The 15,591-nt window shown below is 47.2% G+C and overlaps 1 protein-coding gene across 4 annotated transcripts in view; it reads left to right on the top strand.

Annotated features, from left to right (window-relative positions):
- The window catches only part of CABP1 (calcium binding protein 1), a 34,382-nt gene that overhangs the window by 5,268 nt on the left and 13,523 nt on the right, over positions 1-15,591 (top strand). Inside the window, exon 2 of one of the 4 annotated variants that reach the window (XM_039505801.1) lies at positions 12,320-12,437. The exons of 2 other annotated variants lie outside the window; for them this stretch is intronic. In XM_039505801.1, coding sequence (XP_039361735.1) covers positions 12,393-12,437 — 45 coding nt within the window. In that variant the 5' untranslated portion in view covers positions 12,320-12,392. Of the gene's footprint in view, positions 1-12,241; positions 12,438-15,591 lie in introns of those variants that run through there. One more of the 4 variants, XM_039505800.1, reaches the window with a different exon arrangement.

Raw genomic sequence — 15,591 nt, 5'->3', positions numbered from 1 at the left:
GTGGCTGCAGGGACAGTGGTTCAGGAATAGCCGGGCAGAAGGGATAGCACTGCAGCGTTAGCGTGGCAGCAGGGACAGTGGTTCGGGGATAGCCGGGCAGAAGGGATAGCGCTGCAGCGTTAGTGTGGCAGCAGGGACAGTGGTTCAGGGGTAGCCGGGCAGAAGGGATAGCACTGAAGCGTTAGCGTGGCAACAGGGACAGTGGTTCAGGGATAGCTGGGCAGAAGGGATAGCGCTGCAGCGTTAGTGTCGCAGCAGGGACAGTGGTTCGGGGATAGCCGGGCAGAAGGGATAGCGCTGCAGCGTTAGTGTGGCAGCAGGGACAGTGGTTCAGGGATAGCCGGGCAGAAGGGATAGCGCTGCAGCGTTAGTGTGGCAGCAGCGTTAGCGTGGCAGCAGGGACATTGTTTCAGCAGTAGCATGACAGGTATAGTGATGCGGGTAATGTGCCCGCAGGACAGCAGTGCAGAAGTAGCATGGCAGTAGGGATGGTGGTGCTGCAGTAGTGTGGTAGCTGTAGCCTGGCAGCAGGATAGCAGTACAGCAATAGCCTGGTAGCATAGCAATCTAATAGTGTGGCAGCAAGGATAGCAGTGCAGTTGTAGTATAACTCCAATTCTTTCTTGTTTAGATCTGTTGGCTCCACAGTACTGGCCCTTTAAGCAGAGCCTTTCCTGGCGTTTGCCATGCAATATTAATTTGTAAGTGATCCTGCCATGTGAGACCTGGCAGTTTTCAGAGCTGTAATGCTTTCACGCCCTGCCTGGCTGTTAAATTTTTTAATGAAGTGATTTCCCAACACAGTTTTCTGTCAACTGCTTTCTAATAGCCTGGGGATCATGCGGGTCAGAGAAAGCCATAAGGGCCTATCAAATATTTACAGGCTCTGTCTGTAAGTGCCCAGGGACAAAGGGCCTGTTGCATTTCCACCTGCAGAGGCCATGAGAGGCTTTATCTTTTTGGTGTCTGTAGTCCCACTCCCAGATCTGGTTTTAATTCTAATGACCATATGAACATTAAACAGGAGGAGGAGAAATACCTTGTTTACAGCCCCCTCTTTTCTTTTTCTTTTTCTTTCCTTGTCTGTCTTCTTCCATCTCTTTGGCGTTTACAAGTAGAAGAGCAATGGAGTCAGGGTGCATCATGGATCAAACCAGAGTGAAAGGAACTAGCCCTGCTTATCAGGTGGTTGGGGTCCCAAGCTGTAGGGGTGAGTAACTGCTATAAGGAACACCCTTCTCCAAAAGGAGCCAGAAACTTCAAGGCAAGAGAATATTTTCCAGCCACCCACAGAGAAGGAGTGAGCACTTTCTCCCTGTTCTCCCTGTTATCCTGAGGTCCTTACTAAGGCAAAACTTTCATTGACATCACCGGGAACTCTGAGTTCCTATTGATTTGAATGGGAGTGTTGCCTGACTAAGAATGCTGCATCAGGCCCACAACTTAGAGCCCTCCAAGCAGAAATGCACAAGGATACTCTTCAGTCTGAATGATGAGAGAGAGAGAGAGAGAGTGAGAGTGTTATGTATATTTCAGTGATGGAAGTTCCCGGATCCCAGACTGTCTTACACAGATGTGTGTGAGTGATGGAGGTCCCTGCATGCTGTGTTGTGCTGTAGCAGAGGGGATGTCATTGTGTTGCAGTGATAGAGGCTGTTGGATGTAGTCCTAGGCTGTGCTATAGTGGAGATGAGTAGTCATATCTCAACGTTTATGGTGAACTGAGGAGACTAGTTCTAACAGCTGCACATTTAGGATGTTAGATTTACATAATCATTTGGGGGACAGGGCATTTCTTCAGTGGGTCATAGTCCAGTCCCCACATTAGCACTGACTCCATTAAGTCTCCTTCCTAGCTGATTAAACATTGAACTTGGGTAACACAGAATAACACAGAAGAGGGAAGCATAATCTCCTCTCCAGCTGCTTTTCTCTGACTGGACTATTATTCCTGCAGCATTTATTGTGGTGTCTGTGAGGTCCTGTCTGCGACATAGAAGTGGATATCCAGAGTGAGCCCAGATGCAGAGAAAGGATCAGTTCTGAGACCAGAATGTTAAACTATAGAGAAGGGATGAAACAGGATGTTGGTATAAAGACAACTCTGAGATCCTAACCATGGGTGCCTGGTGCAGAATCAGAGGATAGGAAAGAGTTGGTTCCCAGGCCCAGAATGCAGGTCCCAAGAGCCTAGCACAAACCTGCAGAAGAGAAACAGCTGGTTTTGACACCGACATCTAGCATGAATCCAGTGCTGTCACTGGTTTCAGGGGAAAGGTCAGGATTGTGATCCAAGGAAAATCTTCACGAAAGGACCCTGTTCCCTGCTTCATTTTCCTACACCAAACATTTCCTCTCTGCTCCATTCCACTCAGACCCTCCCTACTTTCTGTCCCTGGCGGGGGGACTCTTCCACTCCCTTCTAGGGGACCCTGCCTTTTATGGGACTTTCCAGTGAGAGAGGTTCTGCTCTGTCAGTGTCACCAAGGCGCCCTCTGCTGCTGGCCAGCAGAATTCACTACAGTCTCAGTGTAGGTTTCTCCTTAGGAGACTTCTTTATATTCTAGCTCAGGGGTAGGCAACCTTTGGCACGCAAGCTGATTTTCAGTGGCACTCACACTGCCCGGGTCCTGGCCACCGATCCGGAGGGCTCTCTGCATTTTAGTTTAATTTTAAATTAAGCTTCTTAAACATTTTAAAAACCTTATTTATGTTACATACAACAATAGTTTAGTTATATATTATAGACTTATAGAAAGAGACCTTCTAAAAACATTAAAATGTATTACTGGCACATGAAACCTTAAATCAGAGTGAATAAATGAAGACTCGGCACACCACTTCTGAAAGGTTGCTGAACGCTGTTCTAACTTAACCTTCACCCCCAGTCTTCCAAGGGCTCTTCCCCTTATTGACCCCATCTTGCCAAGCTTTCACAGATTCACCCACCAACCATTAGGAATAGTTCTGGAACAGGAAGTCAGTGACGCACTGTGGGAGGCTCGAGGCTGTGAGGTATGCGGCCCCCAAGTCCTCTTCAACTTCCCAACAGGACAGGAGGTATTTAAGTTCAACAGCTCCTTCCTCCCAGGAGCTCGGAGGATGCAATGATAATTCTTTGCCCTCATCATCCAACAGACATTTAGTACAGAAGATGTTGCATGGTAGAAGAAGAGCGCACATGGCTACAACCACTACACAAGTATATGCCTGTGTGCTCATTCACATACACATCCTGTATGTATACACACAGTCAACATACATACGTTCATGCATCCCTGTATGTATACACACAACCTACATATGGGCACCCCTGTATCTAGATATATAGCCTTCATACCTACACTCCTTTGTGTGGGTACACACACACACACACACATGCATCCCTGTGTGCAAAGACAAGCTGAATATACACACACATACAAATCCTTTCCAAACATTCACATGTTCCCATGGTCACACAAATTCCAACATGTTTGTATATAGACTTCTTTAAATGTATCCACACAACCTGCATCAGGTAACAAAATCATTTTATTTAGTGTACACACCACCTTATATATGTATGTATATATGTACACATATACACACACAAACTCTTATATGTTTACATACAGAGTACTCTCTATGAATACACATAAATATATGTACACACAAAACTCTCTTAGAAGGATACACACACAGAACACAACTCCCTCTATTTAAAAATACACATACACACACAACTTCATATATACAGTTTTCTTACAATCCAATAAATGTGCACATGCCCCTGCATGAATGTACCTATATGCATATAAAGGCTAACATTTTCAAATTTTAGTTCTTAAAGTTGGGCATCTAAATGTATAGGCACCGAAAGAATAATACCCTGATTTTTAGATGTGCTGAGCACCCACTGACTGATATCTTCCACTGGAAAAGGAAGGAGGGACTTGTGGTTAACATGCAGAATTGGGAGACAGGCTATTCACATTGCTTCTAGCTATGGTAAAAACCTTGGGCAAGTCACCCTGCTTGTACCTTTGTTCCCTGTCTGTACAGTGGGGATAATACTTACCTCACAGTGGGGTTTGTAGGCTTAATTCACTTACGTCTTTCAGCTCCTCAGCTGGAAGGCACTAGAGATATGCAGAGTATATTCACAGAGCCCCCTGTGTGTTATGAACACAGAAAAACACGGATTCACTTGAGCACATCCATGCAGTCTACCCTTTGCTCAGCAGGGGGGAGAATTTATTGCATGAATTGCTTCTAAAGAGCCTGAAGGATGGAAGCCAGGCACACAGAAGCACCGAGGGACAATGGGCAAGATTCCTGTGCACACCACCTCTGCCAGGGAGCACTAATTCTGTTAGTGATGCATTTTTAAAATAGATCTTTATTTTTAAAGGATTTGGTAAAAACATCAAAGTAAAACTAAGCTAAACAAATATCCATTATTGCTCTGCTCATCAAATACACAACATAATATCTAACCCTCTGACATGCATATACCTGCTGGCTGGATCAGGCTCATCTTTTGTCCTCTAAATTAGCCCAATGTAAGTTCCAAGGACTATGTATTGCCTTGACTTATGTTTCATGAAATATCATTGCACTCAATGGGCTTGCACAAGGTGTAAATCAGGGAAGAGTTTGGCACCATGTACAGTGCGGATCCTGTGTATTTGTCACCAAAATTAGCTGTGGTTCTTTCCGGCATCACAGCTCCAGTTGCTGTTTTGCTCTGATGAGCCATCAGTGGTATTGATTTCCAATAACAAGCAACTGTATGATGTATATCCAGTAAAAGATGCTTAGCTAACTTTGGGCTCCCTTTTAATTATCCAGTGACATTCATGTGACCTTTCAGATAGTCAGCAGGATCCATAAACCTGAATCACATTTCTATTCCAGCAGCAAAGAGTCCTGTGACACCTTATAGACTAACAGACGTACTGAAGCATGAGCTTTCGTGGGTGGATACCCATTTCGTCGGATGCATGGAGTGGAAATTTGCACTACATGCATCCGACGAAGTGGGTGTTCACCCACGAAAGCTCATGAGGAAATTTCCACTACATGCATCCGAAGAAGTGGGTATTTATCCACGAAAGCTCATGCTCCAATATGTCTGTTAGTCTGTAAGGTGCCACTGGACTCCAGGGCCTCCCAGAGGGGCAAGGGGGGGCCGGGCTCCGGGAGGGCCCCAAGAGAAAGACGAGCTCCCTGCCTCCGCCCTCTCCTCTCTCCCTCAGCGCCAGCAGCGCGAGCCCCCCCTCGCCGAGCCCGGCCCCCCCACCCGCGCCCGCCAAGCAGCGGGGGGGGGGGGGGGGGGCTGCTCGGCTCTGCTCTTCGGCTCGCCCGCCGCCTCCCGCCCCGCTCCCCGCCCCGCCGCCCCCGCCCGGACGAGGCGGGCGGGCTGCCGCTGCGCCGCCCGGGGCGGCTGCCGGCGGGTGAGGAGGGGGTGGGGAGGAGGGGGGGAGGGGTTGGGCAGGGCGGGGGGCGCGCCGCCGCCGGGCCGGCCGGGTGCCGCGTTTCGGCGGCGGCGCCCCCGTCCCGCCGGCGCGCCCGAAGCCCCCCGCTGGAACCCCCGGCGGGGCCCAGCGCACGTCCCGCGCACGGCGGCGAGCGGCGGGTCCCGGGTAACGGGCGGGGTCGGCGTCCCGGCCCCGCCGTCCGGAAGCAGCTGGACTCTGCTGCTTTTACAGATCCAGACTAACACGGCTACCCCTCTGATACTTGATTTCTATTCCAGTTCAAGATCCCTTCTTGGAATAGAGGCAAACAGCTGTTACAATTGGTGTGGTCCTGCGCAGTTGTTTAGTAGCCTACTGTACCAAACTCAATACACCTGTGACTGAATTCACTATTAAATCAAAAGTGTTTAAATTTACTAATCTCTGTGCTACCTATCCCTTACTTAACATACTTTGCACATATATAGCTCCTTGCAACCACCCTGAGAAGGGATATAAATGGATCACTTCATCCCACATTGATATGCAGCCTCCACTCTGGGGTAGAATGTGACAGCTATGTAACACTGCACAGCAACATGACACAACTGTTCAGAACAGGAAGTGAAGAAGAAACCTGTATTCACTTAAAAAACTGGAGGGGGCATTTAGGAAGGCAGAATATGATCACCTGAGTTGGAATTTGATCAGGAGACCTCACACTGGGGTTAACACCTTGACTCTTACAAAATGTGTCATTAGATCTTGAAAGAGTGCACATGATCAGGACCTTGGTTTTATGAAGGAGCCTCCAGCCTCATACCAATCTGCAGTGTCACACTGGGGTATTGGTTTAGTGATGACTCCAAGGGAGGAGCACCACCTGTCTAGTCACCAGCACCATTGATGGCAGCACTTAGTGTCTCGCCAGGTACAGACCCAGGCTGACCCTGGGATCAGAGAATAATTAGTGCTTTCTGCAGTGTCGTGTTTTTTTCCAGACAGTGCAACTGATTCTCATTTCCCCTATTCCTGAGTTTAGGGCAAGGATGGGCACTGAGGGGAAAGATTGTTTAAACTAGAGGGCCATTTCCACTCCACAGTGTGTAACTGAGATTCAGGACCACTGCTTTTCTTTGAACAGTTAGAGATAAAACTGTCCTGAGCAGCAATTGCAGGTCAGGGTTCTTATACCTTGGGAGGGATGAGAAATACCTGTGGAGGTTCAATTTTGTTAACAAACTTTCTGATTGTGTTTGAATCTGATCCAATTAGTGTAATGCAGAAGAGAAACACTCATATAATGTTATAGTCAGCATGAGTCAGCAACGGACACCTAAGAATAAAAAAAGTCCCAAACTCTTCAGGCAGCTGTACTTGCCTACTAGACTAAGACCTTCCCTGTACCAGCCTGTGCCTGCTGCTGCCTGACTGGAGCATATAATACAGTCCAAGCTCCATTCCTGGTTGGAAAACACACAACTGAATGGGCAGCAATAACATGCCAGGTCCTAACACAGAAGGAGGAAAGATGACCAGTCTCAGATATTTGGAGGCCCAGTGCTGGTACCAGTGGTTGGGAGCTGTAACCGAAGGACTCCTGATACCAATGACAATGTAGTGCCAAGGATGTTAATAAATCCTAATCAACAGGCTCGTTGAAAGTCATCCAACACACACGACTGCATTATTTCTTATTTCTACAGAGTTATGTAGCACTATGTGGAGGGTGAGTAGGTACAAGGTTGAAAGCTAGCAATCCAGATGCAAATTCATGGCAAAGTAGAGAAAGAATTCAAAACCAAAGCAGATAGAAATCACACGTATGTGTGGGATAAATTAAACAGGCAGAAGTCAGATGGGTTTCTCAAGATAAAAAACAGTGAAACCTTCCAAGTACACAATAGGTCAAATCCATCCCTTAGGTAGCTCCATTGACTTCAACGGAGGTCCACTGGGGATGAGTTTGAACCTCATACATATATTCTCACCAGAGATTAAACCACCACACTAATATTATTGTTACTCCAGTCATAAACAGGGGTCTGATATGTTGTCCTAGAAGATGGAAGATCACATATTGTAAGGGACCTGACATTTGATAAGGAACAGGAATGCTTTGTCCTCTGGAAACTGTTACTTGCCCAGTATAAACAATTTTATTCTATGCTGCCAAGCTAGTCTGCAATCTGACAAAGCAAATTCCCCTCCTCCCCTCTCACATCTCAGTTTCTGAGTTGGTTTTTGATCTCTCTCGGGGCTGTTTCTGCTGCTGGAAGTAGCCCCTAGCAGCTGCCACTGAACTAATCACAGCCAGTACACAGCAATGTTTTTCTTTGGAAAGAAAGTCTTTATCTTTCTTTAATGTCTGCATCTAAGGTGTCGGTTCCATGTTTTCTTCATAAGCAGGAAGGGGTGTCTTATAATAGATAGCTGCTATTACAGGTGAAAACATAGTTCACTAGTCTCCATCTCTCTCAAGAACAACATTGCTTCTGATCATAGAATCTAGAGATGGAAAAAATTACAGTATTCTGTCATCTAATCCATCCCCCTACCCTGTGCCTATCCCAACCTTCGTGCCAGGCTCCTTCCTGCTCCAAGCCGTGATCAGTCTCCACAGCAAGTTTCTCCTTCCTGCATGATAAATTCAACTCCAAGCCGGACTACATCCAAACCAGGGTCCATGCCCCATCCTTGGAATTGTTAGTGGGAATGCAAGAACCCAGGCGAGAATTGAATCTCACAAGAGCACAGTAATGTTTCAATAAGTTTTATGAAACAATTCCAGACTTTTCTAAAGAAAACCTAATGTATGTGGGCAAACACATATGCACACATCTGCCTGCACCCACACCCACATAAATCCACCCACTGATGTGTACCCACGTAAATCACTTGTGTGCACACGGATCCTTCTGCTGACTCCTAGGCTTCTTTTTCTCCTAGGCACAGCAGCTTCAGAGGTAGAGGAGGGGGTAAAGATAGATTTAACTGGCCTTTTTGCATTTATGGCTCCCTCCCTCCAGATTTCTTAATTCCCCTTCTGACAGCTTTGATGCCACATCTCATTGCACATCACTAGAGGTGCCGAGGGATGGGAATGGGAATTGGACCACAGCCTGTAAAGTGAATCAGCTGCTTAGGATGTGCATCAGTAGCTATGCTTAGGCCAGCGATACTCAAGACCTCAGTGGTTCAGGAGCCAGCAAAGTGACTGACCAAGTATTATTATATCAACTACAGTTGGCTAATAACATAGTAAAAGCATCCCGATTGGTTAATAATTAAATCATACAGTGTTTTAATTTCATATGCTGCAAAGAGCTGCAGGACACACATTAAAGAGCCACTTGCGGCTTACGAGCCTCAGTCTGAGTATCACTGGCTTAAGTTCTCTACATCCTAAATTGGAGGCTTGCTGGACAGGTGCTCTGTTTCTTTTACTTTAGAGGAATTCTATGTACAGAGGGAGGGGTTGAAGATTTAGGATTTTGCCCATGTTGCACACCTGAGTGCAAAATGGGTCTAATCCCAGACACACCACACCCTTCCAGATCTGGAAGTGCTCCTCTTGGACCTTCCCCTATACCAGGGGTAATCAATTATTTTTTGTCAAGGTCCGAAATTCTTGGTCAAGGTATAGTCAAGGTCCAGACTCCAGAGAAAATAATAAAAAAAACCAACAATAATGATAATACGTAAATAAAAATATTTAATGGTCCGTTCAAAAGCATTGGGCGGTCCAGATTTGGCCCTTGGGCCACTTATTGACTACCCCTGCCCTATGCTCTGTCTGTCTTCCGTCCTGTCCCCCCTGCAGTTCCCTGCCTTTCCACTTTCTCCTGGAGGAGCTTGGGTGATTTGGTTAATCCTTATGCCAGGGCCATCTCTGGGGATAGAAGCCTGGATGAATTGCTCCGTTTCCTCCCCTCTTGGACAACACAGGCGGCAGATATTTATCAATTGCGGGGTGTTCCTGGCCACTATTGTTGCCTGTCACAGTGAGATTCATGAGCAGCAGGGAGGTGATTCTCTTGTAGTTTTGCTCTGGAATTGGAGTAATTTGTCTCAGGAAGGAGCCAAGACGGCTCTCTTGCTATGTGGCAGCTTCTACTCAAGGGAGACAGGCACTTTGTCAATAAACAAGGAGCCCAGAGATGGTTCCAGCTGACAAAGAACATTATTAACGGCCAACAGCTTGGCCCAGTATAGATCAGCACTTCATTAGCATCTCTGAACAGTGCAGGGTTGAACCAGTAGCCACATACACAGGAGAGGAGGAGCTGGGAGCTCCCCCATGGCTAGTGCTTCCTCTAGCTCTCCTGCTGGGTGAGGCTGGGACTGGAGCAAACTCCTTCACAGGCACGTGGTCCTGTGTTTTCCCCTGCATCTGTGATTCTCAAACTGTGGTCCACAAAACAACAGAACAGAGAGATCTGATTCACTGATGTTGCTGCAGGGAGGGGTGAATTACAGCTTTGTGCCACCTAATCCCCCTCTACTCCAAGGGAGGGTGGGCTGTGATATCAGCACTGTGCTCCCTGGAAGGGTTCTGTAGGGATTGGGAATGTGGAGGCAAGAGATGCTAAATTTCCCATCAGGGCTCCACAGGGACTCTGCCCATGGAATCTGCTCAGGAGATGCCCTGATCGGTGCTTCCCCATCCTCCCTGCCCAAACCCCTCTTCAGGGATAGATAACACCCATTTGCCCTGGATGGTAGGCAGTTTCTGGCCAATTTCTGCCACCACCACTTCCTCCATGGTGAACTTTCCATCTTGAAGGCCCTATGTCTTTCAGATGCTGCTAGTATAACCATGTGCAGAATCTGTCCCAGAGAATGCGCTGGAGAAGGAACTCAAGGGGCATTGAGAGGCTGGGTATAGGGTGTGGGGATTTCACCTTTGTGTAATACTAGCAGAATGAGGAGTAATTCATGCTGGACTGGAACTGAAGATGCTGTCAGCTCCCATCACAGTCAGGGTTCCTAAACCAATACTTGAAGTGACTCTTGGTAGAAGAGACCACAGGGCTGTGGAATAGCTGTGAATTCTCTTCACACCTAGGGATCCTACAGTATTTCCTACAGCCAGATAGTATGAATGCAGAAAAATTACTTCTTTGCTGTTGCCTTGACAGTTCATCCTTCTCCATTCTTACAATACTACAGGTGAGAACTCATGAAACGGGAATAACCCTATGTCTCCAGCACAGCAGCACAAGGGCTAAGATCCTGGGGTCAATTGGAACCACACTTGTGAACAATGTTGTAAAGCAGTTCCACTGTAGGTGAGAACTCCTAGATCTCCGAGCAGATTAATGAATGTTCTGAAGTACATCTGCAGCTCCAGCATCATCTCTGTCTTTGCAGTTATAGATGGAAGCGGCTCTCCATTCCATGGTCTAGTTATTCTTGTGGATCCACAGCTGGGGTGGCTTCATAGCTGAGGATGCATCCACCATTAAATTCAAAGCACTATTGCATGGGATGGGGGTGGATCATTTCTGTAATTTAAACCCCCCTTCAGACTGAACGTTCTCAGCCTTCTCAAGCCAGAAGTAAATTTGTTTGGGACTCGAATCCTGATTGCTTCAGGGATGGGTATTGCATTGCCCTGTGATGGGGAAGGAGGAAGATTCTGTTATCTCCAAGTGGCTTAGAATGAGAGATGGGCTTACAGTTCATATTCAGATATATGTGTTGGAGGCCTTAGATTTCCAGGGTGTTTGGAGCTGAGTGCTTGGTTCAGCTCACTGCAGATATGGAGTGATCTATGAAATTTGGATCTGGAATCTGAACTTTTTTCCAGTACATCCTCAGAACTTGGATCAGTCCAGATCCAGGGGCAGAGTCGGCATTAGGCATAAGCAGACTAAGCAATTGCTTCGGGCCCCAAGCAGCTCAAGGGGATCCCCTATTAATTATTATATGGTGTGTGTGTGTGTGTGTGTGTGTGTGTGTGTGTGTGTGTGTGTGTGTGTGTGTGTGAATATTCCTGCTTAGGAATCCCAATGGGCTAGTACTGGCACTGTCAGGGGTTTGGTTGGGCCCATCTCTGCTTACATGTGTGCAGGGAAAAGCCAACCATTTGTTATTTTTTAACTACAGAAGGCAGCGGAGACTCTGGCATTTGGCTGGCACTTCATCTCTCCTTCATTATGAAAACTTACTCTCTGGAGGTGAAGAGGGGTCTAGAAGCACTGGGTTGCTACCTTCAGCTACTTGCTTTGGCCATAGCAGGAAAAGAGCAGTAAGGGAGCCAGCTCCCAGGTCTTCTGTTGTTTGTAGAGTTGGAGCAGGTCCCATCCAGATAAATGGTCCATTGCTGTGCTGGTCTGAGCTCCGGTCTCTGCTCAGAGCCTCTAAATGGATTGCCTTCCAGCTAGCCTGGCTTTTTGGTAATTGAAAAGCTCAGAGGAGTTGGAAATGTGTGTGGGGGGGGGAAATACAGAATGAGATGTTCACTGGCTATGTGGACCCAAAGTAGCCAGATTCCCTGGACTCATCATTGAAATAACTTCTTATGTTGCCTCTCTGCTTTAATTTTCCCTGAATCAACCCTCTCCCATGAGTGAAACAATCTTCACTGCAGATTGAGGGGGGTGGGAGGGATTTGAGCATTAATCTGATGTAGATTATACCTCCGCCTCCCTCTTTCTGTCCTCCCTCTCTCTCTTCCTTTCTCTCTCTTTCTGTTTCTCTCCCCTCCCTTTCCTCCTGCTTCATCTTTTCAAGAAAGTGAACATAAAGTAAAAACACACAGAGAGAGAGAGAGAGAGCGAAGCAGAGAGAAAAAGCTCCCTGAAGAGGGAAGCCCCAGCAGCCAATAGCTGTTTGGATTTGACTGGTGCTGCCTTTCTTGCTTTGCTCCCAAGGATACCTTTAATGGAATCAATTGCCTCGGTTCCTTTATAACCAAGTCCATCGGAAAGGCAGACTCAACATATTATGGGCAACTGTGTGAAGTCTCCACTGAGAAACCTCTCAAAAAAGGTATGTTCCCTGAATCGAAGTGCGTTGTGCGTGTTTCAAGACCTGCTTCTTGGGACGGATGACGTTGCGGGTAGATGGGAAGGGGAAGGTGGGAGGAACATGCAGACTTGTTTGCAAAGGTTTCAGCTCCCTCCAGAAGTCCTTTTCCTAAGAGCTGTTAATGCAAATGCACTGTTCAGAACCTGCGATGATGAATGCCACAGCTGGTATGTGAATATGTGTCTAGGTATGTGAGTAGGCATGTTTCCATCCATGTGTGTAAATGTTTGTATGTGCATATACATGCATTTGTCCACTTGCATGTGGTGCATGTATATGTGCACAAGCATGTGGGCACATGTTTGTGTACATATTATTTGGTTATATATGCACACATGTGAGCATGTGCACACATTTGTGTGGGTATGCACGTGTGCAAGTTAAGATGTATCTGGCTATCAATGTGTGTGCAAGGGAAGGTGTGGATGTTTGTGTTGTTTCTCTATGTGTGTGCAGACATGCATGTGAAAATGTGGGAGCACATATTTATTAGCATATGTCTCTCTCTGTGTGTATGCAAATGAGTACATGAATATGTGTGTTGTGTGTGTGTGCATTTCCGTGTGTATATCTTAATGTGTGTGCATACTCATGCATAGGCGTGCAACATCTGTGAGTGAGGATGTGTGGTTAAATGTATGCATGAGTGCGTGTCCACATGTATAAGTGCGTATGTGTATTTGTGCCTGCATGTGTGCATTTATTCTTGGATGTCCTCACATATTTGTGTATTTGCATATTTGTATGTATCCAGGTTTGTGCACGTATTTACATATATATGTGGGCATGCCGATGTATGAGCATGTGTTTGGCCATGTTTGTTCAGGTGTGTGTGTTCATTCTTTCCCTCATGTGTAAGTGCCCCATGTGTGTATACATTCATGCCCACCCGTACTGCCATGTGTGTCTGTTTGCATTTTACTTGTGGGCTGCTGTGTGCTTAGGTCTCAGAATGGTTCAGGGATTAATTACATTTAGGAGCTGTGCTGCCACTATGGGCTGAATTGGCAATGGGAATAGCTCTCCCTGGGCACTGTGCGTATCAGGATGAGGAAGGCGTTGAGATAGAATGTGCCCATTAGGCCATCTGGAGGAAGGAATTCACTTGGGGACGCTGAACCAAATAATAATTCACCACGAAATGCTCTGCTTGTTCCTTACAAAGGGGAAGGTCATAATAGGCAATGACAGTGCACCGCACTGAGGGAGCTCACAGCATGGAGGCCTCACTGGCAGTGAAATGGCATTGCTGTGAGGAAGCCATGATGGGGAGGCGTCGCGGGCAATGAAGTGACACTGCCATGAGGAATCTCACAGTGCAGAGGTCTCACCGGCAGTGAAATGGTGCTGCTGTGAGGACGCTCACTGCAGCCTGGAGTCACTGAGTACCTTGCCAGACATGAAACGACCCTGCCATGAGGAAGCTCACAGTGTGGAGGCCTTGCTAGCAGTGAATTTTTTCTGGTCTTGGGTTTGTCACTTTTGTGGGGCAGCTCACTGCTGTAAACTCTGCTACCACAAACAAGGCACAAGTGTAAGTTAAATCTGGAGTGTTTCCTGGTAATGACAGAGCATTGCTGTGCGGGAGGGAGCCCATCCCAGCAGACCCAGCTGATTTATGGGGTATGTAATGAGGCAATTCATTCCAAAGCAGCTAGACTGGGCTGAGCTCTCCCTTTGGTCAGTGTGACCCTGGGGAAGAAGCAGGAGAGGCACTTGGGGTTCAGCCAGCTGGAGTACCTAAACTTTGCACATGTGAAAGGGCCATTCTGGCAATTTGCAGCCTGCCTCCAATGCACATAAAATGGAACAGAATGTACCTGCACTCGTCTCTAATGTGGAGATGTGGTTTGCAGAGAATACAGGTCCCAGCGTACAGCAGGCCCTGGCTGCTTAGATCAAAATGGAGCATTGCATTCTGGATCTTGTAGCCTGTCTAGGCCCTACCTTTATTTGTATTTAATCCTTCATTCCTAAGAGCCATTTAAAGTGATGCATTCTGCACATAGTTCCAAAGAGTAGGAATGAAGGGGTTAAAGATGAGGAAGCCCACAAGCAGCATTATAGAACTCTGCAAGCTCCACTTTGGCCCTTATATTAAGGCCTCAGGGCCCAGTGCTGTGAGGTGCTGAGTCCCCTACACTGCTGTTGACCTCATTGCAGCCTGGATTCACTGAGTACCTTACTGGATCAGACCATTACATGACATAACCTCAGACTGCAGCTCTGTATAACATTCCTCCTCTCTTCCTCAGGTTTTGACATTGGCAAACTGAGGGTAAACTCAGTGAGCAAGGAGAGATGGGAGATAGGCTAGACTTTGTCAGGGAGATTTCTCCCACTCTCCCCAGCTCCACTGAGTTTTCATGTCCAGTTCTGAGACTGAGGAACCACCTTGGCTAGAATGATGCCAAGCAGGGCCCTCTTCTTGCTGGTCTCCTCCATTTGTTCCTTCCAAATGTGGCCTGTCGAGTGGAAGCAGAGACTTTAACACGACTAGGAGGAACCTGGAGGCTTCTTGCTTTTGATAAACCTCCCTCAGGGAGAGGAGGGATGGATTTTGCATGACAGAGATGCTGCCTCCTGCACTTCTTTGAACATTGGAGGGGGGCATCATTTCAAATTGAAGCGAGAGGGCAGAAGAACCTCAGTGACAGATAATCATCTGTCACCCAAACACTCTCCGTAGCAGCTTCTCTCACTGCAGTGATCCCAGCTCTCTTTATTGTGGAGGCAGAACAAGAAGCTGTGTAGATCTGAGAGAGGATCTCTACACAGACAAACTGAGACTTCCCTGAGTAGCTTAGACAGAGGGGGAAGCCCTGGAAATAGTGGATGTGAAGTGTGATGAGAGAGCAGGGAACGGGCTCACTTTGAACTCTGGTAGACAAGACAGAAAGTTCAGAATAATCTGGAGGGACGGGATGGCCCGGGGGATATGGTTTGGGACTGGTGTATGGACCTTTTCACCTCCACCTCCCTGGTTCACATCTGTCTCTGGTTGATCATGATCAAAATTCATTCCCGTCCAGTCTCTCGTTGGTAGCCCCCTAATTCGTGCAGAGTGCACCAGTGTCCCCGCAGCAGTAAACCCTACTGTCATGACACTAATTGA

This window comes from Mauremys reevesii, linkage group 18, assembly GCF_016161935.1.
Source record: "Mauremys reevesii isolate NIE-2019 linkage group 18, ASM1616193v1, whole genome shotgun sequence".
Lineage (NCBI taxonomy): Eukaryota > Metazoa > Chordata > Testudines > Geoemydidae > Mauremys > Mauremys reevesii.
This window is presented reverse-complemented; position numbering and strand designations above follow the sequence as displayed.